This window comes from Bos taurus, chromosome 8 (genome assembly GCF_002263795.3).
Source record: "Bos taurus isolate L1 Dominette 01449 registration number 42190680 breed Hereford chromosome 8, ARS-UCD2.0, whole genome shotgun sequence".
Lineage (NCBI taxonomy): Eukaryota > Metazoa > Chordata > Mammalia > Artiodactyla > Bovidae > Bos > Bos taurus.
In genome coordinates, this window is record NC_037335.1 from 39,020,191 (window position 1) to 39,043,740 (window position 23,550).

A 23,550-nucleotide genomic window follows, 5' to 3' on the forward strand; every position below is an offset into this window, starting at 1 on the left:
AAAGCAACAAGGGAAGTGACTTGTCATATGCAAGGGATCCTCAGGACTTCCCTAGTGGTCCAGCGGTAAAGAATCCATTGTGCAGTGCAGGGGATGTGAGCTCAACTGCTGGCTGGGGAACTAAGATCCCACATGCTGCAGAGGAACTAAGCCTGCATGCTCATTCATGAACACCTTATTGACAAATTCAGACTTAACTTGAAGAAAGTAGGGAAAACCACTAGGCCATTCAGGTATAACCTAAACCAAATCCCTTATGATTGATTATACAGTAGAAGTGGCAAATAGATTCAAGGCATTAGATCTGATAGATGGAGTGCCTGAAGAACTATGGATGGAGATTCATATCAAAAAAGATATGACACATGGAAAACAAATAGCAAAATAGCAGAATTCCTTTATCATCAATTACCTTATCTGTAAACAGATTAAACTCTCCAATTAAAAGACACATTGACTGAATATAAAAATAAATAAATAAAAAATAAAAATAAAATAAAAAATAAAAAAATATATGATCCCACCTCTAAGTTTTCTATAAGAAACTCATTTTAGAGCAAAAGAAATAAGTTGAATATGAAAGGATGAAAAAATATTTCATGCAAATAGCAAATAAGACAAAGCTAGGTGGTTGTAGTAATATCTGACAAAATACTTCAAACAAAAAATTGTTACAAGAGATAAAGGACATTGCATATTGATGAAAGAGTCAATCCAGCAAGAAGATATAACTATTATAAACAGATAAAACTTTTAATAACAAGAGTCTGAAAACTTATGAAGCAAATACTGAAGCAACGGAAGGGAGAAATAATTCAAAAGTAACAAATGGACATTTCAATACCCCACTTTCAATAATGCACAGTACAATTAGACAGAAGATTAGTAAGGAAATAGAAAATCTGAACATTATAAACCACTCAGAGCTAAGACACATACCAGACTACCAGGTAACAGCAGAATATACATTCTTTCACAAACATACATGAATAGAACACATTAGGTCACCAAAATGCCTCAATACATTTAAAAAGACTGAAATCAATATCTGATCACCATGGAATGAAACTACATAGCAATAACAGAAGGGAAATTATGAAATATCCAAAAATGTAGAAATTAAGTCTCAGAGACCGCCAACAGGTTAAAGACCAAAAGGAAAATTAAAAATCCTTTGAGACTAATGAAAACAACGTCATAGAGGGCAGTAAATGCAGTCATCAGAGGAAAATATACAGCCAAGATGTTTACACTTAGAAGAAAAATCTCAAATCTATAACCTAACTTCACATCTCCTAAAAGGAACAACAGAAGGAGCAAACTTAAAAGAGTTGGATGTGACTTACCGACTGAACAACAACAAAACTAGCAGAAGGAAGGATATAATGAAGACTGGAATGGATATGAACAACAACAACAAAAGAACCCCAGAGAACTGGAAAATAATAGAGAAAATCAAATAAAGCACAGGTAGTTCTCTGAAAACATCAATAAAACTGAAAAACCTAAGGAAAAAAGATTCAACTTACTAAAATTAGAAATGAAAGAAGGGGCATTACTACTGACCACAGAGAAATAAATGGATTATAAGAGAATTCATATATTTCAGTTCAGTTACTCAGTCGTGTCCGACTCTTCGCGACCCCATGAATCGCAGCACGCCAGGCCTCCCTGTCATCACCATCTCCCAGTGAACTTGAATTTTCTTCTTTTCCGAACACACACACTGTCAAATGTCCAGTGGAAGTAGATTATGTTTAATAATTCAAAAGGCAACCCAGACAGTAACAACTGCAACTTACTAAAGACCTACTAACTCACTATTCTTATCTTACAGATGCATAAAAGCATAGAAAATAACCGAACAAGCAGCTTTTCCAAGTCAATGCCTGCAAAAAGTAGGACACAGATTGAAACCCAGGTGTCTCCAATTTCAAATTCTATTCTCTTCTCCAGATCTCTAAACTGCTATGTATTTATTAGAAGTAATAATACTAAGTCCAATATCATAAGAATGAAAAATGAAATTAAGCCATTTTTAGAGTTTTGTTTTACTGATGTATTTTTCATGAATTAAAAGCAAAGTTTCACTATACAATTAAGTAAGGGCTTCCCCGGTGGCACAGTGGTAAAAATTCCACCTGCCAATATCAGAGACAAGCGTCTGGCAGATTCCCTAGAGAAAGAAATGGCAACCCATTCCAGTATTCTTGCTTGAGAAATTCCATGGACACAGAAGCCTGGCGGGCTACAGACCCATGGGGTTGCAAAGAGTCAGACAAGCTGAGCACATGCGCGTGCACACACACACACGTGCACACACACAATTAAACTCAACAGGCATTTATTTCAACAAAGTCTACTTGTGCAAGAAATCTCAAATACTTTAAATGCCAGCTAAAGAAAACAACGAGGTGGCTCAGGTGGTAAACAATGCGGGAGACCCAGGTTCAACCAGTTGGGAAGATCTTCTGGAGAAGGAAATGGCAACCCACTCCAGTACTCTTGCCTGGAAAATCCCATGGACAGAGAAGCATGGTAGGCTACAGTCAATGGGATCACAAAGAATTGGACATGACTAAGCGACTTCACTTTACTTCACTTCAAAGAAAACAACATGGCAGATGACCTGATAAATCTTGTGGTAGAGGGGCAAGGAGGGGTATGGAGGGCACAGTAACACAGGGACATGGGACAGGAATTTCAAAAGTACAGTGTTTTCCTAGCAACGTAACTTACCCAAGGCCTATCTTTCCTTCTAAGTATAGCTCAAATGTCCCTATCTACAAAACTTTCCCTGACAATTCAAGCATCTTTGCCTGAAATGCTATTAATATTACCACTTTCAGGGATGTTCACTGGGCATTTCTCATTTTTATACTGCTGTTAAATACTTACTTCTTCCTTAGCATCTTATACCTTTCATCATCAGGACAGCTAATGTCTTACAAATGATACCATAGCACACAATAAGTGTTTGATGATGATAATGAAAATGAATCTAACTTCAGATTTTTACATCTTTTCTTTTTCCCCAGTTTACTGAGGTGTAACTGACATAGAACCCTGTATGAGTTTAAGGTGCACAACAAAATGATTTACATATATATTTTAAAATATATATGTATTATATATATATAATATATATACATATATATGTGTAAATATATATACTTATTTCTTCCTTAGCATCTTATACCTTTCATCATCAGGACAGCTAATGTCTTACAAATGATACCATAGCACACAATAAGTGTTTGAAGATGATAATGAAAATGAAAATGTATATATACATATACATACATATACATATATACATGTATATATATTTACATATATATTTTAAAATAATTACATTTTTTTTCCCTTGTGATGAGAACTTTTAAGATCTATTCTCTTACAACTCAGATTATCAAGTTTTAAAATGTCTGGAATGTGTTAGACTTGATCCAGCAAGTTCTGGCAGTCCTAAGTGAATTCTGGACTAAAAGGCTTTGATTCTCCAACCAGAGTTCTGGTAAGGCTCAGGATGTTTTCTTTCCTCAAACTCCATACCTCATATAGCATCATTCTGAGTCAATCTAATTGTTTGCCAGAATGTCAATAATGAAAACATTTTGGGATGAAATAAAATGATGATATCTTAAATGTGCTAAAACATACCCAATGAAAAAAGACCAGAAACTGTTCAAGTTGACGGACAGGGACATAGATGGTTCGTCACTTTATTACTAGAATAACAGAAAACTGGTGCCAAATTAGCCCTCCAGATACAACTGAAAACAAAAAAAAAATGGATAAAATGTAAGAAACAGTTTTCAGACACTGCATAACAGGCAGCACAGGACTGTACTCCTGAGTGAAGGGAGGCAAACAAAGCTTCCTGGTAGAAGTCACTTTTGAGATTACCATGTAAGTTAGGAGAACACAAGCATAATACAGCAGTCTTGTTAAGTTGAGCAGAAGAAGATTAAAGTTTAGGGAAGCAGAAGCAGCTATTTGTGGAACAGAGTACAAGAGAGGCAGGAGATACAGAAAAAGAGCTCTGGAAACCAATATAGGTTCCCCTTAAATGTTGCTAAATACTAAGCTACGACTGTATATAGGGAAACTCCACAAGGTCAGCCAAAGAAAAACTTCCAGAGTTTCAAACTGTATAGCTCATAGAGGGCTTGGGGAAATCCTAGCTCTGACCAGATCAAAGAGACCTGTTTAAAGACCCAGGACGTTAGAATAGAGCTCAGAAGTGCTAATATAGCCTAAAGGTTGAATCCACCCTAAAAATACATAAATAAGCTCCAAAAGGATCAAGAAAATCTCCAACTTAACTGCTCTCCAAGACAAACCTCAACATTCTTTAAAGCAAAAGAATAAAAATCAGACACTCAATACGTAATACAATGTCCATTCTCCAATCTTAAATCACTAGACATGTGATATGCCCCAGCAATTCAACTCCTAGGTATTTATTTACTGAAATATAAAGCTAATTGGAGAGTAAAACGAGACTGGAATCTGAAAAAGCAGACTAGGTTCACAATTTCACTTATTACTGTTTATATGTCTCTATTTGTGCATTTAATGTAATTTTTTAAAGATAACACTCCCTTTATAGTTGTCACAAAATATTGGATAAATTTCCTGTGCTGTTCAACATATTCTTGTAGTCTATCTTACACTCAATGGTTTCTATCTGCTACTCTCTCATGCCTATACTGCCCCTCTCCTCACAGGTAACCAGTCGTTTGTTCTCTGTATCTGTGAGTCTATTTCTTTTTTGTTATGTTCATTAGTTTGTTATATTTTTAAGATTCCACATAGAAGTGATATACAGTATCTGTCTTTCTTTTTCTTTCTCTGTCTGGTTTATTTCACTTAGCACAATGCCCTCTAAGCCCATGCCCTCTAAATCCGTGATCTCTGCATGGAGATCAAACCAGTGAATCCTAAAGGAAATGAATCCTGAATATTCACTGGAAGGACTGAAGCTGAAGCTCCAATTCTTTGGCTACCTGATATGAAGAGCCAATTCATTAGAAAAGACCCTGATGCCGGGAAAGACTGAAGGCAGAAGGAGAAGGGGACAACAGAGGATGAGATGGCTGGATAGCATCACCAACTCAATGGACATGAGTTTTGGCAAACTCTGGGAAGCCTGGCATGCTGCAGTCCATAGGGTCAGAGAGTCAAACATGACTGAGAGACTGAACAACAACCTGTTCTAAGATAGAGCATGGCTCCCCTGGTAGTTCCGTGGTAAAGAATCTGCCTGCAATGCATGAGACATAGTTCGATCCCTGGGTCAGGAAGTTCCCTGGAGAAGGAGATAGCAACCCACTCCTGTATTCTTGCCTGGGAAATCCCATGGACAGAGGAATCTGGGAGGTTGTAGTCCACAGGGTCATAAAAGAGTGAGACATGACTTAGTGACTAAACAACAACAAAGATGGAGTATATGAGAAAAGATAGGCAGTCTGAGAGCTAAGATGCTGTCACATAATTTGACGATGCTGAGATACTCTAGAAAAACTCATATGATAAACTCCTAAGATTCAGAAAAGAGAAGCAAGAGACAATAGTATTTCTAATTGAGAAGATGACTGACTACTGGCCTCAACTATACTGCCTCTAATCTTTAAGGCTACTATAAACCACTCCAGATCTTTCATTCATTTTTTTTTTTTTTTATTAAATTCCTGACTCACCAAATAAATCCAAGAGTAACAGAAGACTAGATGGAAAGAGGGTTGAGGCAGTGTAGTACTGGTGATTAAATACACAGATTCTGAAGTTACAACATTTAGGTCTGATCCTGAGTGTGTCATTTACTAGTGTGTGACTCTCGATGGGTTACTTGGCCTCTCTGCTGCAAGTAACTGTCCATAACTACCTCATCAGGTTGCGACAGGGATTAAATGAGTTTGAAAAGTGCTTAAAACAGTGTCTTGAACTGCATAAGTGTTTACAATGGCACAGATGATAATAATACACTCATTAAAACTAAATTTTTTCATTTAAAAATTTTATACAATTTTTAAAGGTTACTTTCCATTTATAGTTATTACAAAATATTGGCTGTATTCCCTATGTTGTGCAATACCTCCCTGAGCTTATCTTACATCCTATAAAAACTAAGTATTTTTTTTAAACTCTCCTCAAGTCAAATTTTAAAAACCTAAGCCATACAATCCTGCAAAGAACTGAAGAAGAAAATATTTTTATTCCCATTTTATAAACAGGTTCTACTAGGAAAACTAAGAAACTTACTAGACTAAAAAATCCAACTAGAAAGTAGTCTAGCACACAAATATTGGATTGGCCAAAAAGTTTGTTTGGGCTTTACGTCACATATTTTGGCCAGCCTAATATATAATAGACTGACTAATTTGCTCTGCAAAACTGTTCCTATATAAGAGATTTTATTTCATTTTCTAAAGCAGTTACTAGAAGTTAGACTCTAAAAAAAGTATACTATCAACTCAAAAGCAAAAAATGTACAACATACAGTATTCTTGCCTGCGAAATCCCATGGACAGAGGAGCCTGCCAGGCTACAGTCTATGGGATCACAAAGAGTCAGACACGACTGAGCAACCAACACAGGAAAAGCGTACAAATAATAGCAGTTGTCCATATTACTTTTTCCATCTATTAGGTGCTTATCTAAACATTTAATATGCATGATCTCATTTAATCCTTAAAATAATTACAACTGCTATTTCATTCTACAGATGAGGAAACTGAGGTTTTAGAGGGATTAACTTGATAGAAGTCATACAGCTGAAAAACAGCAGAACTGACATTTAATTCCAAGTCTATCTGATATCAAAGGCTATATCCCCTTTCATTACTATTCATGCTGCTCTAAGGCAATACATACTTTATTGAGGCTCACATACTAAAATATCTTCAATACAATGAAGATCATCCAAGTCAAAAAATAATAATAATAATGCTCTTTACTTCTCTAGCTTAACATATGCAGTTAAACAGCAAAATTCATGCATTGTTGGGATACTACTTAGTATTACAAGGTAAGAAACTTTTAAAAACCTCTGGAAAACAAAAAATGAATCTCAAAATACTATTTCAAAACACTGGAAATATATGTAAATCATGTTGGTAAAATGAAGTAAACTGTATCTTTCACTGTTTCCAGAGATGTCATTTACCTCCCCTGCCCATCTAGAAGAGAATAATAATCATCATCATCACCTATAAGGTGACCCTGTTTATTGCTTTTTATTTACAGGACTGTGTCTAAATTGAGAATTAAAATGGATTACATCTCCTCTTATAAGATTGCTCTTACCTATTTATTTTTGAAATCTTTGTGTTTTTTAGCAATTTATATGACTCCTTCATATAAAAAATAGTAAGCCTTGGTCCTATCGACTGCATAACTTTCCCCCAGTGCTACTTTTAATGTTTGTCAGTTTTACCACTGTTAATTTTCAGAAATTTAAACTTACATATAATGAAATCTATTTTCTCTTTCACTTCTTATATAACCAATAATATCTGTCTTCCACCGTCTAGAAATATGATAAATAATTCATTTATATTTTCATCCAGTTTTAATGGCTTGTTTTTTTAAAAAGGTATCACACATGAAAATTATGTTATTTTATTTCTAAAGTTCTTTTGATAAAATGTTCTTATTTCAAAAGGCAAACAACAACAAAAACAATATAAAACATACTGAACAACATAGATTAAAGATCAAAAGTTCAAGTTCCCTCAATTCTTTCGGGGCACGTACTTAGTTTATGCATATACTAAAACATACAGAACAAAGTACCTATAGCTTACTGACATTTTACCTCTTCTCTTCATAATCTGTTAGCTCATACATCCCCAATAGAGACTAAAGAATGCTAAAACTAGAGTATATTAACAGTAATTCTGAATGTCCAATAAGGGAGATAGTATTGGGTTGGCCAAAAAGTTCATTTGGGTTTTCCCATAAAACATTATGGAATATATTAATCCAACATTTCCAGACTTACTATAGAATTTTTTTATTCAAGTGACAGCAGTTTGAAGACCTAGTAATTTCTGAAACAGTGTTTTTGGAAATGCTGGCCCAGCACTTCAGACAACCCTAAAGTGCAACATTTTGTGAATACAAAGTACACAAATATTTAAAAAATAAAAGATAATGAACTTACTTGGGATACACTGGTTCATAAAGGTACTTGTCCCCTCTTGTAGATGTTATGTGAAAAAACAAGATGTAGCCATTTGCCGTCTGAAAGATAAATTTTAATTACCATGAATTAAAGGGTAAAGCTATGATTGTAACCTTAATTTTAATTTTATTTAAAGTATTTATTTCAAAGTATTTCTTTCTTTGAAAATATTTTAAGAATACTCTTTTGAAGACCTACAGCTAAATTATGCAAGAAAATGAATCACTTTGTTTCAGTATAATCTATCTTGTTCATAAAGTAACTCATGAAAGAAATTCATAGGTTTCAAAATATTCCATAGGTAATTGAAATTAATAATTTATAATATGCTGTAGACATTAGTATTCTAAAATAACTATTATTCAGGTAATAGATGGTTATTTTGCAAAATATACAGACTGTTCTGAACTCTGGAATAATATGGTAAAATTTTTCTGAGTTTTTAAAGCAATGACATCACCAAATTGTAATAGTATGATGAAATTCAACATACTTTATACATTTCAAAATCAATAAATTAGCCTGATTTACTACAAAATATACTCTTGAGAAAGAAGAAAAACAGAGAACCTTCAATTTCAAAAGTTTGAACATCAACTAATTTTTCTAAGTTAACAAAATGCTTCAAACTGTATTAAGTAGGTCAGAAAGAAAAATACAGTATCACTTATATATGGAACCTAAAATATGACACAAATGAAACTTATTTACAGGACAGAAACAGACTAACAGACACAGAAAACAGACATGGTTTCCAGGGTTGGGGATGGACAGACTGGGAGTTTAGGATGAGGCAGATACAAATTGTTATATAAGGAATGGACAAATAACAAGGTCCTATTGCACAGGGATCTACATTCAATATTCAATGTCTTGTGATAAACTATAATGGAAAAGAATATTAAAAAGACCATGTGTGTGTATATGTATGTATAACTGAATCACTATGCTGCAGAGCAATTAACACAGCATTGCAAATCAACTACACTTCAATTAAAAAATTATAAATTGTACTAAAACAAAGTGTCATGTGATCATGGCAGATATCTACTTGTGAAGCTCAACCAACCATTTTACATTTATATAAATATATTAAAAAAAACTATAGCTTTTTCTAAACAAGTACTTTCAGACATAACAGAATCAAATGGCAATGTTTTACTCAAACTACTTTATATTCATAGTGAATTCCTGGCATTTTAGTGGCAGGACAGCTTTACCAAAAATAGAAATAAAAAAAATAAATAAAAATTTTTTAAAATTATTCAAGGTTTCAAATTTCTTTCCAGTACAGGTTTTCTGTTTTTCATATAAAGGAATGCAAGAGGAAACACTAAATTTCTTCAGCAAAGCCAGGTGATCTGTTTTTAAGCTAAAAACTTTAATATTTCATAATGTTTTCCAAAACTCTAGTTCAACATATTGGGATACCAAATAAAAAAGGCTAAAATCCTCCAGATAAGATAGTCATTCTAATTCCTCATGTGCAATTTTATATTATTCTAATGTGAAAACTATGTGATCAAAAAGAAAATGGATGCAAATAAAAACCATACTGAAAGTTTCACAGACATCACGACCCCTATATAGATTTACTGACTGTTTAAAACGTGTAAACTCTACTACTACATGGGCTAGAAAAATAACATACATACTTTGTCTGGAATATCAGTCACTCAAAGTCAAAAGTTTAACATTTCAGAATATCAAATGCTAATAATATACTGAGAGTTTTAACAACCACTTAGAAGACTATAATGCCAGGGAAACTATAGCATCACTTTGCCCCAGCATTTAGAAACCTTACATAGACAGTATACTAGATGAAGTTACAAATATGGCTTGATTTACTATTTTGGTATTCTGTATCAATCATCTCTACAAGGTAAAATTGGTTTTGCATGTATATTAAATGTTATACATTTCCAGATATTAATGATATTCATCAGTGATAATTTCATAACCATGCCTGCCTTTGAACAACAAAAGTTTTGGTGGTAAACAATCGTTCTTAAAAAAGAGCATCTTTGTGTATCTATACCAAAACTGTTATTATTATGTAGTGAGACCGTAGTTAGGACGGTCCTTCTCTTCCTATCCCCAAATACTGCAAATTTAAGTATATAACTCAATAAGTATATTGCTCAATCAACAATTTCAAAACCTTCTTCTAGTATATATAATAAACGTAAGTACACACTCTAAGACCAGCTTTTCCAAAAAGTTAATGAAAAGACAAAATAAAGAACTTCAAAGTTCTCTTTCCTGTTATCATTCCTAATCTTAAAATATTTTTTTCTTTCTCCAAGGCATATTACTGGATTATATGGCTTTAACTACAGAGGTCCAGGAAGCAACAGTTAGAACTGGACATGGAACAACAGACTGGTTCCACATTGGGAAAGGAATACGTCAAGGCTGTATATTGTCACCCTGCTTATTTAACTTATATGTAGAGTACATCATGAGAAACGCTGGGCTGGATGAAGCACAAGCTGGAATCAAGACTGCTGGGAGAAATATCAATAACCCCAGATACACAGATGACACAACTTTTTCTAATTTTTTAAAATCAATTTTTAAATTTTAATTGGAGGCTAATTTCTTTATAATATTGTAGTGGTTTTTGCCATACATTGACATGAAATCAGCCACGGTGTACATGTGTTCCCCATTCTGAACCCCGCTCCCACGTTCCTCCCCATCCCTCTGGGTCATTCCAGTGCACCAGCCCTGAGCACCCTGTCTCATGCATCGAACCTGGACTGGCAATCTATTTCACATATGATAATATACATGTTTCAATGCTATTCTCTCAAATCATCCCACCCTCGCCTCCTCCCACAGAGTCCAAAAATCTGTTCTTTACATCTGTGTCTCTTTTGCTGTCTCGCATATAGGGTCATCGTTACCATCTTTCTAAACTCCATATATATGCATCAATATACTGTATTGGTATTTTTCTTTCTGACTTACTTCATTCTGTATAATAGGCTCCAGTTTCATCCACCTCATTAGAATGATTCAAATGTATTCTTTTTAATGGCTGAGTAATATTCCATTGTGTATATGCACCACAGCTTTCTTATCCATTCATCTGCTGATGACATCTAGGTTGCTTCCATGTTCTGGCTATTGTAAACAGTGCTGTGATGAACATTGGGGTACACGTGTTTCTTTCTATTCTGGTGTCCTTGGTGTGTATGCCCAGCAGTGGGATTGCTGGGTCGTACAGCAGTTCTATTTCCAGTTTTTAAAGGAATCTCCGCACTGTTATCCATAATGGCTGTACTAATTTGCATTCCCACAAACAGTGAGAGGGTTCCCTTTTCTCCCCACCTCTCCGGCATTTATTGTTTGGACACTTTGATAGCAGCCATTCTGACCGGTGTGAGATGGTACCTCATTGTGGTTTTGATTTGCATTTCTCTGATAATGAGTGATGTTGAGCATCTTTTCATGCGTTTGTTAGCCATCTTTATGTCTTCTTTGGAGAATGTCTGTAGAGTTCTTTGGCCCATTTTTTGATTGGGTCATTTATTTTTCTGGAATTGAGCTGCAGGAGCTGCTTGCATATTTTTGAGATTCTTTGTCAGTTGCTTCATTTGCTATTAATTTCTCCCATTCTGAAAGCTGTCTTTTCACCCTGCTTATGGTTTCCTTTGTTGTGAAAAAGCTTTTAAGTTTAATTAAATTTAACTTAAATTTAGTTTAAGTTTAATTAGTTAGATTATTTTTGCTTTTATTTCCATTACTCTGGGAGGTGGGTCATAGAGGATCCTGCTGTGATTTACGTCAGAGAGTGTCTTGCCTATGTTTTCCTCTAGGAGTTTTGTAGTTTCTGGTTTCACATTTAGATCTTTAATCCATTTCAAGTTCATTTCTGTGTATGGTGTTAGAAAGTGTTCTAGTTTCATTCTTTTACAAGTGGCTGACCAGTTTTCCCAGCACCACTTGTTAAAGAGATTGTCTTTTCTCCATTGTATATTCTTGCCTCCTTTGTCACAGATAAGGTCTCCATAGATATGTGGATTTATCTCTGGGCTTTCTATTTTGTTCCACTGATCTATATTTCTGTCTTTGTGCCAGTACCATACTGTCTTGATGACTGTAGCTTTGTAGTATAGTCTGAAGTCAGGCAGGTTGATTCCTCCAGTTCCATTCTTCTTTCTCAAGATTGCTTTGCCTATTCGAGGTTTTGGTATTTCCATACAAACTGTGAAATTATTTGTTCTAGGTCCCTGAAAAATACCACTGATGGCTTGAATGGGTTTGCATTGAATCTACAGATTGCTTTGGGTATTATACTCATTTTCACTATATTGATTCTTCCAAACCAGGAACACAGTATATTTCTCATCTATTTGTGTCATCTTTGATTTCTTTCATCAGTGTTTTATAGTTTTCTATATAAAGGTCTTTTGTTTCTTTACGTAGATTTATTCCTAAGTATTTTATTCTTTTTGTTGCAATGGTGAGTGGAATTGTTTTCTTAATTTCTCTTTCTGTTTTCTCATTGTTAGTGTATAGGAATGCAAGGGATTTCTGTGTGTTAATTTTATATCCTACAACTTTACTGTATTCATTGATAGCTCTAGTAATTTTCTGGTGGCATCTTTAGGGTTTTCTAAGTAGAGGATCATGTCATCTGCAAACAGTGAGAGTTTTACTTCTTCTTTTCCATTCTGGGTTCCTTTTATTTATTTTTCTTCTCTGATTACTGTGGCTAAAACTTCCAAAACTATGTTGAATAGTAGTGGTGAGAGTGGGCACCCTTGTCTTGTTCCTGACTTTAGGGGAAATGCTTTCAATTTTTCACCATTGAGGATAATGTTTGCTGTGGGTTTGTCATATATGGCTTTTATTATGTTGAGGTATGTTCCTTCTATGCCTGCTTTCTGGAGGGTTTTTATCATAAATGGATGTTGCATTTTGTCAAAGGCTTTCTCTGTATCTATTGAGATAATCATATGGTTTTTATCTTTCAATTTGTTAATGTGATGTATCACATTGATTTGCAACTACTGAAGAATCCTTGCATCCCTGGGATAAAGCCCACTTGGTCATGATGTATGATTTCTTCAATCTGTGGTTGGATTCTGTTTGCTAGGATTTTGTTAAGGATTTTTGCATCTATGTTCATCAGTGATATTGGCCTGTAGTTTTTTTTGTGGCATCTTTGTCTAGTTTTGATATTAGGGTGACGGCAGCCTCACAGAATGAGTTTGGAAGTTTACCTTCCTCTGCAACTTTCTGGAAGTGTTTGAGTAGGATAGGTGTTAGCTCTTCTCTAAATTTTTGGTAGAATTCAGCTGTGACACTGTCTGGTCCTGGGCTTTTGTTTGTTGGAAGATTTTTGATCTCAGTTTCAATTTCCATGCTTGTGATGGGTCTGTTAAGATTTTCTATTTCTTCCTGGTTTAGTTTTGGAAAGTTATAGTTTTCTAAGAATTTGTCCATTTCTTCCAAGTCCATTTTATCAGCATATAGTTGCTGATTAGTAGTCTCTTATGATCCTTTGTATTTCTGTGTTGTCTGTTGTGATCTCTCCATTTTCATTTCTAATTTTGTTGATTTGATTCTTCTCCCCTTTTTTCTTGATAAGTCTGGCTAATGGCTTGTCTGTTTAGCTTTGTTGATTTTTGCTATAGTCTTCTTTGTTTCTTTTTCATTTATTTCCGCCCTAATTTTTATGACTTCTTTCCTTCTACTAACCTGGAGTTCTTCATTTCTTCTTTTTCTAGTAGCTTTAGATGTAGAGTAAGGTTATTGATTTTTCCCTTGTTTCTTGAGGTAAGCTTGTATTCCTATGAACCCTCCCCTTAGCACTGCTTTTACTGAATCCCATAGGTTTTTGGTTATTGTGTTTTTATTTTCATTTGTTTCTACGGATATTTTGATTTCTTTTTGGATTTCTTCTGTGATTTGTTGGTTATTCAGAAGCGGATGACACCACTCTTATGGCAGAAAGTGAAGAAGAACTGAGTCTCTTGATGAAAGTGAAAGAGGAGAGTGAAAAAGGTGGCTTAAAGCTCAACATTCAAAACACTAAGATCATGGTATCTGGTCCCATCACTTCATGGAAAATAGATGAGGAAACAATGGAAACAGTGACAGACTTTATTTTGGGGGGCTCCAAAATCACTGCAAATGGTGACTACAGCCATGAAATTAAAAGATGCTTGCTCCTTGGAAGAAAAGTTATCATCAACCTGGACAATATATTAAAAAGCAGAGACATTACTTTGCCAACAAAGGTCCATCTAGTCAAAGATATGGTTTTTCCAGTAGTTATGAATGGATGTGAGTTGACCATAAAGAAAGCTGAGCTCCAAAGAACTGATGCCTTTGAACTGTGGTGTTGGAGAAGACTCTTGAGAGTCCTTTGGACTGCAAAGAGATTCAACCAGTCCATCTTAAAGGAAACTGGTCCTGAATATTCACTGGAAGGACTGATGCTGAAGCTGAAACTACAATATTTTGGCCACCTGATACGAATAACTGACTCACTTCAAAAGACCCTGATGCTGGGAAAGACTGAAGACAGGAGGTGAAGGGGACAACAGAGGATGAGATGGTAGGATGGCATCACTGACTCATGAGTTTGAGTAAACTCTAGTAGTTGGTGATGGACAGGGAGGCCTGGCGTGCTGCATTCCATGGGGTCACAAAGAGTTGCATACGACTGAGCTACTGAACTGGACTATACAGAGGTCCAATGACCTGCAGGCAATTTATATGACGTTCTTTATGTTCATGTCTTTTGTATATCCATGCATTAGGGCCATAAGATCATAAGGATAAAGGGTATTAAGGCAATGAAAGAAGGAAATCATTACTTAAATGGAGGATAGAAAAAACACATGTCTCACTTAATGCCACTTAGAAGAAAGAACTACAAACAATAACATAAAAGATACCAACAAGGCAATAAACAGTCAGAGGCATAAATATTAGGCTTCATTTTTTAAAATTGCAAATCTAGTAATAGACATTTAAAAAATCACGCAAATTACCTCACTTAATTCCACATTTTAAAAAGAAGAGACTGAATTCTCTGGTGGTGGTAGGTGATATGGTTATCATTGTTATTAACTGCCTGTTTTTATTCTGCTGTGTTTGGGCATTTGGGACGTTTCACTAGGCACTTCAAATTAAATGTGTTTTAAAATTATTTTATGATTGATGAATGATATATATACCAGAAATAGTAACTTTCTGTAAAGAGGAAGAATTTAAATCTAACTGTGAACAAGTACAACACTGTAAAGCAATTATCCTGTGGCTGAGGTTAAAGCGTCTGCCTCCAATGTGGGAGACTCAGGTTCAATCACTGGGTTGGGAAGATCCCCTGGAGAAGGAAATGGCAACCCACTCCAGTACTCTTGTCTGGAGAATCCCATGGACAGAGGAGCCTGGTAGGCTACACTCCACGGGGTAGCAAAGAGTCAGACACGACTTTACTTTCACTTTCAACTGTGTAATTAGACAAATCAACAGTTACATATAACTAATGCTTAACCTGTAGGCAGCTTCTTTACCAATACTTTCTTCTACCAACCAAATGCTTTTACTGCACATGAATTCACCAGATACTTTAGAATTTCAAGTCACAGGGCATTTCTTCCTTTGCATATACCATTTTTACCATAAGGGACAGAATGGATTTATGCATCTGGCTCCAATGACTTGAATCATGGAATCATAAGGATTTCTATAATAATTTAAGAGATATGGATTTGATGATTTAGATCTTTTATCCCAACACATGGTCATATTAGGTTTCAAATATGGCTGACAGAAGAACATTTTAAAATTCTTTACACTGATTCATAAATGGTGTTTTCTGTTTTTAGCTATATTTCTTTATTATACATGTGAAGTATATAAAATTACTCTAAATCATTCCTCTAAAAAAGTGATTTAACATTTTGAATACTTTCAGACTTTGCACATACATATGTATATATTTAAATGAAAAATAACAAAAAGTTGTAAATAGCACATTCTCTCAAACACAGGTGATGAATATCTTTTGATACAAATAGTCGTCACATTATTATTCCTAGTTCTATAACACTGTTTTATACCAGAGCACTTGAAGACTTCTGGTTCTAACCAAGATGAATTAAGTTGAAGATAGTTTATGCTCCCATCTGAAATAAACAACCCAGAACCAAGCAAAATATATGAAACAATGGTTTCAAAACACTGATATCAGCAGTGAAGGCCAGTGATCCCTGAGAGATGGGAAACTGAGCTGAGTTCTACTGTTTCAGCTTACTCTGTTGAGAGTTCTCAGGTCACAGCACTGATAAGGGAAATGGAGACAAAGCCTAGGAGACTCCCGGTGTTGAGAAGATGATGCTGAAAGTTCAGGAAGAACAGGCATTTACAATTTGTATGACAGAGTACTACCAGAGACAAGAGAGTTCTATGGAGAAAGAATCAAAGAGCACCAATAAGCATATGCATGTGAAGACACTACCAATGTAGAAGAAAACCAAAAGGATTAGAAAAGCGAACAGTGCGTGGTGTTCAAACAGTCCTGAAAACAGTCCCTGTCCCATCAGCAAGACTGAGAAAACTCATAATGCACACAGCTTTGATTAGTTGCTCATAACAGTGTTTTCAGGTATGGCTGTGGTAAACCTTAGAAAGGTGTTGTCTTAGTAGTAGGGAATAATTAGCTCTAGATTGAGTATTATTCCAACACTTGCAATACAAACCCACAAAACAAAATATGAACACACCAAACTGCCTCCAAGTAACATAAGCACTTCCCAGGATAAAGCTAAAGATTTATAGGACCACAAAAAAATCCAGCAAACAACAAAGTAAAACCATAATGTCTGGCATCCAATGAAAGATTACTACATATGTAGACAGGCAGAAGAACACAAGACACACAGTAAGAAGAAAACTCAACCAATCAAAAATGATCCAGAATTCAATCTGATGTTAGAATTAGCGAAAAAGGACACTGAGAACAGTTATAACTGTGTTCAATATGTTCAAAGGCTAGGGAACATAGAAAACCCAAACCAAACTCTAGGGATAAAAAAACTAAACTATCTGAGATAAAAATACACTAAAAGGAATTAATGGCAGATTAGACATTAAAAAGTTTACTGGTCATAAAAGCATAGCAATAAAGATTACCCTTAATGAAACACATGCAAAAAGACTAAAACTCATAAAGTATCAGTAAATTACAGCCCAACATACACATAGACAGAGTTCCCAAAGGAGAGGGGTAAGAGGGGGAAAAAAAAAGCTGCATTAAATTTAATACAAATTTCATTTGTTTCGCTTAAACTTCTTTAAAAGATAACTGACTTTTAAAATAAGAATATTAAAAATAAAATGTATATAATATATGTTTCTTGACCCCAACAGAATTAAACTAGAAACTGATGACAGAAGCTTTCTGGAGAACTCTCAAATATATATATGCTTCTAAGTAATTCACAAAAGAAGAAATCAAGACAGAAATTTAGAAAAACACAGGAATTAGTGGGGTATTATTACAGCAGTGCTTAAGGGAAACTTTATAGCTTCAAATGCCTGTATTAGAAAAAAAGAGTAAGGCCAAATCAGCGACCCTGGGTTCTACTTTAAACTAGAAACAGATGAGCAAATGAAACCAAAAGTAAACAAGTTTTTAAAATAAAGAAAATAATAGAGATCAGCATGGAAATCAGTGAAACAGAAAAGAAAATCAATGAAACTAAAATCTGGGTTTTGTTTTGTTTTTAAAAAAGATCATTAAGATCTTCTATACGTCTAGTCATAGTGTCCAGGAAAAAAAGAAACAGGATAACCACTATCAGAAATGAGAGAGGTGACATCACTACATAGTTTACACATATTTAAAAATAACAAGTGAGTACTGTGAATACCTTTATGACAGTAAATTTACAACTTGGATGAAACGGATAGATTCCGTGAAAGACATAAACTGTCAAACTTGCTTGTATCTACTAAAGAAATTAAATCCTTTCCACGAAACAAAACTCTAGGCCCAGATGCTATCATTGGTGAATTCTACCAAATATTTAGAAAAGAGACAATATCGATTCAACACAAAGTCATCTAAAAAACCAAAAAGGATGGAAAATTTTGATCTCATTTTATGAGGCCAGCATTACCTTCACACCAAAAAATGATAAAGACATTTTGAGGAAAAGAAACTACAAACCAATATCCTTTATTAACACCTATGTAAAATTTCTAAACAAAGTTTTAGCAAATTAAATCTAACAATGTATTGTCCGAATAACAGATCATGTTTATTCAGGAATACAAGGTTGGTTTAACATTCAAAAATCAATAAATGTAATTTACAATATTAACAAACTAAAAAAGGAAAATTTTATGATCATCTCAATAAATACAAAAAAGGCATCAAACAAAATCCAATATAACACTTCTAATTAAAAACTATCAGCAAATTAACGAGAGGGTTAACTTTTACCACGTAATAAAGAGAATTTTAAAAATACCTATGATTCTTAATACCAAAAGATAAATACTTTCCTATTCAAAATTGTACTGGACAGTCTTACCGATAAAATCAATAAAGAAAAAGGAATAAAAAGTATCCAGATTGATATCATAGTCTTTTGAGAAAATATGATGAGATCTACAAAAAAAGTAGTAGAATAAGTGAGTTTAGCATGGTTGTAAGATACAAGATCAACAGAAAAATCAACTGCATTTCTATATATTAGATATGAACAATTAGAAAATTAAGTTTTCAAAAAAATAAAAAAATATAAAATACTTTGAGATAAATCTGGCCAAAGATGTGAAATACTTGTACACTAATAATAAAACACTGATGAAGTTAAAAATATCTAAATAAGAGATATAACTTGTTTATAGGTCAGAAGATTCAATACTGCAAAGATGACAACTCTCCTCAAATGGATCCACAGATCCAACACAATTCCAATCAAAAGTCCAGCAGTCATATTCATAGAAACCAACTAGGTCATTCTATAATTCATATGGAAACAAAAGCTCGTAAAACAGTGAAAGCAACTTTGAAAAGAAAGTTGAAAAAGTAACACTATATGATTTCAAAAATAATTACAGAGCTAGAGTAATCAAAGTAATACTGTATTAACATAAAGACAGACAAACACTTCATGGAACTGAAGAGAATGCAGACCAAACCCCCCCCCACACAAAGACAACTGATTTATGACAAAGATGCAAAAGAAATGCAGTGTAGAAAGGATAACCTTTTCAACAGACTGTGTTGAACAACTGAGAATCAACAGGCAAACAATTAACTTGGAACCATACCCTGCACCATATACAAAAGTTAATTCAACATACAGCACAGACCTAAATATAAAACCTAAATCAGTAAGATTTCTAAAAGAAAGCACAGGAAGAAGATATGACACATTAAAAAAAAAAAAGAAGAATGAACTGGACTTCATCAAAATTAAGTACTTCATTGGAAAACCACTGTTAACAGAATGAAAAGACAAGTAACATACTAGGAGAAATTCTTTGTAAAGCATATGTGTAATAAAGGACTTTTATCCAAAATATACTAAGAAGTCTAAAAAGTCAAAAAGAAAGCAAATAATAAATAAATAAAATGGGTAAATGGCAAATAAACAAATGAAAAGATGTTCAACATCATTAGTCATTATAGAAATGTAAATTATAACTATAATCAGATACCACCACCCATCAGAATAACTAAATTTAAAAAGGCATACCATAAACTGGCAAAGAGGAATGAAAACTCCTGTACATTGCTGGCAAGGATGTACACTGATACAATTACTCTGTAAAAAGTCTAGCATTTCCTTAAAAAGTTAAACATAAGGTACCTACCTTTTGATCTAGCTGTTCCATTCATAGTTATTTACCCAAGAAAAAAGGAGATATATATCCACATCAAGATTTGTACTTGAACGTCCATAATGCTTTACTTGAAATAGACCAAAACTGTAAACAACTCAAATGCCCATCAACAGATAAATGGATAAGCCAATTGTGTTATATCCATAAGATGGAACGCTACTCAGCATGAACTACTGATTCATGACAACATGCTTGAATCTCAAAATAACTGTACTCAAATTATGTCAGTAAAGTAAATTAGAAAAAAAGCATACATTGGATGATTCCATCTATTTAAAACTCTACTCATCTACTGACAGAAAGCAAATCAATTGGTTTTAGAGGAAGGTACATCATGGCAGGAGGGAAGAATTACAAAAGGGTAGAAGGAAACCTCTGCAGCTGCTCATCTGTTCACTAACTTGATTGTAGTTACAGTTTCAAAATTAATCTAATTGTACATTTCAAGTATGTGCAGTTTATTGTATATCAACTGTACTTCAATAAAGCTATTTAGAAAAATGGAATGGAAATGATGGCTGGACTTGGAAACTTTTGCTCTCTTGAAAAGCTTCTACCATCACAGTGAAAAACAAACAAACAAACAAACCTTATCTAGCCTACTGGAAAATAAGAAGTTACAAAGAAAACCAAAGTGGACAGCAACAGTCAACTACCAGACATGTAACTAAAAGACCATCCAGCATCAACAGAGCTGTCAGATGTCTGCAGTCACATCAGTACTACAGGTACTGAGATCAGGAGAACCGCTTGACCAAACCCATAGCAAATCACAGGAGAGCAAACAAATGGTTGTTCTGAGCCACCATTTTGAAGTTAGATATTAAATGTGAAACATAACAACTCTAACAAAAACAGTGTAACTTAAGGACATATAAAATTTAAGGGAATATAAATAGTACAATTAAAGGACACCAAGTTATAGAAATAAGAGCAAAATTCAAAGACATTCAGGAGAAGAGCAATCATTTCCAAAACAGTGTTTGGTCAAACCAAGATGAAAAAGAGAGAGAGATGAATGAGTACTACGTAGAACACTATATTCCTCTACAACTTGTCGTAGTCCACTCTCTTTGCTTTCGGCTGTTACTTGGCGACTCAATACATTACCATGTTAGCAAGAGGGGGGAAAAAACCCGACAACGAAACAACAGGAATTCTAAGTTAAACTGATGTTTTTCCCTTATTCAAAAAAAAAGTTATATTCTAATACATGTTACAGTAACTCTCATGTTGTGGCAGAACAATGTACACTTCCACCTAGCTAAGTGTGAAAGAGAATATCAAGGGTAGCAAGGAGAAACAGAGTTGGAATGGCATGTTGAGGCCAGATCACAAGATGCCCTGAATATTAGACTAAGAAGTTTAGAACACATTTTGAATACAAGAAGAAGCCACCAAAAGGTTTAAAAGTAAGAATAAGGGCTGTGATTTAGAAACAGCTATGTACAATTTAGGCACATTTCAAGTAGACAAAAAAAAAAAATAGCTAAAAGTTTTGAGTTCTAGCCATTCTACAAAATATACTAAAGGCCTGTGCTAAGGTAATGACAATGAGAATAAAGAGGATGCCAATAAATTAGAGTCAGGATTTAGCAAAATACTGGTGATTGGAAGAGAATGCAGAATCAAGAGACTCCAGGTTTTTTCCTATTATAAGCAAAGCCTCAATAAAAATATTTATGCATATGCCTAATACATTGGTGCTACTTGCCACATAGAGTGCTAGGAATGAGACAGCACTTAAAATTCATTTTAATGTTCCTTGTGCACATATATCAGAGAAAGTGATGGCACCCCACTCCAGTACTCTTGCCTGGAAATCCTACGGATGGAGGAGCCTGGTAGGCTGCAGTCCACAGGGTCGAGAAGAGCCAGACACAACTGAGCGACTTCACTTTCCCTTTTCACTTTCATGCATTGGAGAAGGAAATGGCAACCCACCCCAATGTTCTTGCCTGGAGAATCCCAGGGACGGCGGAGCCTGGTGGGCTACCATCTATGGGGTTCACACAGAGTCGGACATGACTGAAGTGACTAAGCAGCAGTGCACATATATATATATATATTAATTGTCTGAAACTGAGGAAAACTGTAGGGATATTTATGGCCTAGTATCATATCTACTAAAATGATATTCTACTTTTGATATTCAGAGAAAACACTCCCAAACACTATGGGCCAATTCTTCAAATGGTAAAGGATTTTCTTTCTCACACTGAAAATATCAAAGCACAATTTGATAAGGAGGTAACTGTGGCTCTGTGGATGATACAGTAATAGAATTTTCATGCCAGAGCACACAATGACTATTCTTGGCAATTGGGGGGAAGGCCGTAAAAATTGCTTTGGTTTTGACTTAAAAGTGCAGACAGAGAATGATGCTGTATTGCTCTACAGGTCATACAACTGTATATGCTTCTCACACAGTCTATTGATGTTTTTGTAAAAGCAAATTGCAAAATATCTCCTAGATTAAGCTTTATTCCATAATAACTAGTAGGATTAAACAACCATGCTAACAGTGAAAGGCAGTAAAGCAAAATTATTAAGACTTTCAAATTCTAGAACCAGGCTTCATGGGTTAGAATTTCATTATCAGTAGTCTGATCTGAGGTACACAGTATCTATGTAATCTGGGGCTGTTGCTAAATCGCTTAAGTCGTGTCCGACTCTGTGCGATCCCATGGATGGCAGCCCACCAGGATCCCCCATCCCTGGGATTCTCCAAGTAAGAATACTGGAGTGGGTTGCCATTTCCTTCTCCAATGCAGGAAAGTGAAAAGTGAAAGTGAAGTCGCTCAGCCGTATCCGACTCTCAGCGACCCCATGGACTGCAGCCTACTAGGCTCCTCCGTCCATGGGATTTTCCAGGCATGAGTACTGGAGTGGGGTGCCATTGCCTTCTCCGGTATGTAATCTGGGGCGGGTGCTTTAACCTATCTACCACAGTCAACTCAACTCTATGATGGAAGTAACAAAATTACCTATCATCAGAGGGTTGTTATGAAAAATAATTTTAATACACATAGGCACTTAAATAGTGCCTAGCACACAGCAGACACCAAAAAAGTTAACCATCATAATAACTCAATTTTTAAGTAGTTAATTCACAATCAATGGATTCATGTATGAGTCTAAGAAAATGTAAAATACATTTGAGACAAAGAACCATCAAAACTACAAAACTCTAGAATCCAATTAAACTTCTAATTATCTAGAAAGTTCACTTATCTAATACACATGGCATGGTAATATACAATTTTTAAGATTATTTTTATGTGTCCCATGATAGATTTTCTTTTAGTACAAATGACTGCAAAGAAGAATGATTGCTTTGTACTGTGTGTGATCAGTCGTGTTCAACTCCTTGTGACCCCATGCAGTCCAGGCCAGGCTACACTGTCCATGGAATTTTCAAGGCAAGAATAATTCCTACTTCAAGTGATTGCCTCACTAAACAGATAATA

At 34.8% G+C, this 23,550-nt stretch overlaps 1 protein-coding gene across 5 annotated transcripts in view; it reads right to left on the reverse strand.

The window, feature by feature from the left end:
* The window catches only part of RIC1 (RIC1 homolog, RAB6A GEF complex partner 1), a 144,161-nt gene that overhangs the window by 72,930 nt on the left and 47,681 nt on the right, over positions 1-23,550 (reverse strand). For all 5 annotated transcript variants that reach the window (XM_005209979.5, XM_005209978.5, XM_015472474.3 and 2 more), the window contains one exon: positions 8,171-8,250. In XM_005209979.5, the coding sequence (XP_005210036.1) occupies positions 8,171-8,250 (80 nt within the window). The remainder of the gene's footprint in view (positions 1-8,170; positions 8,251-23,550) is intronic.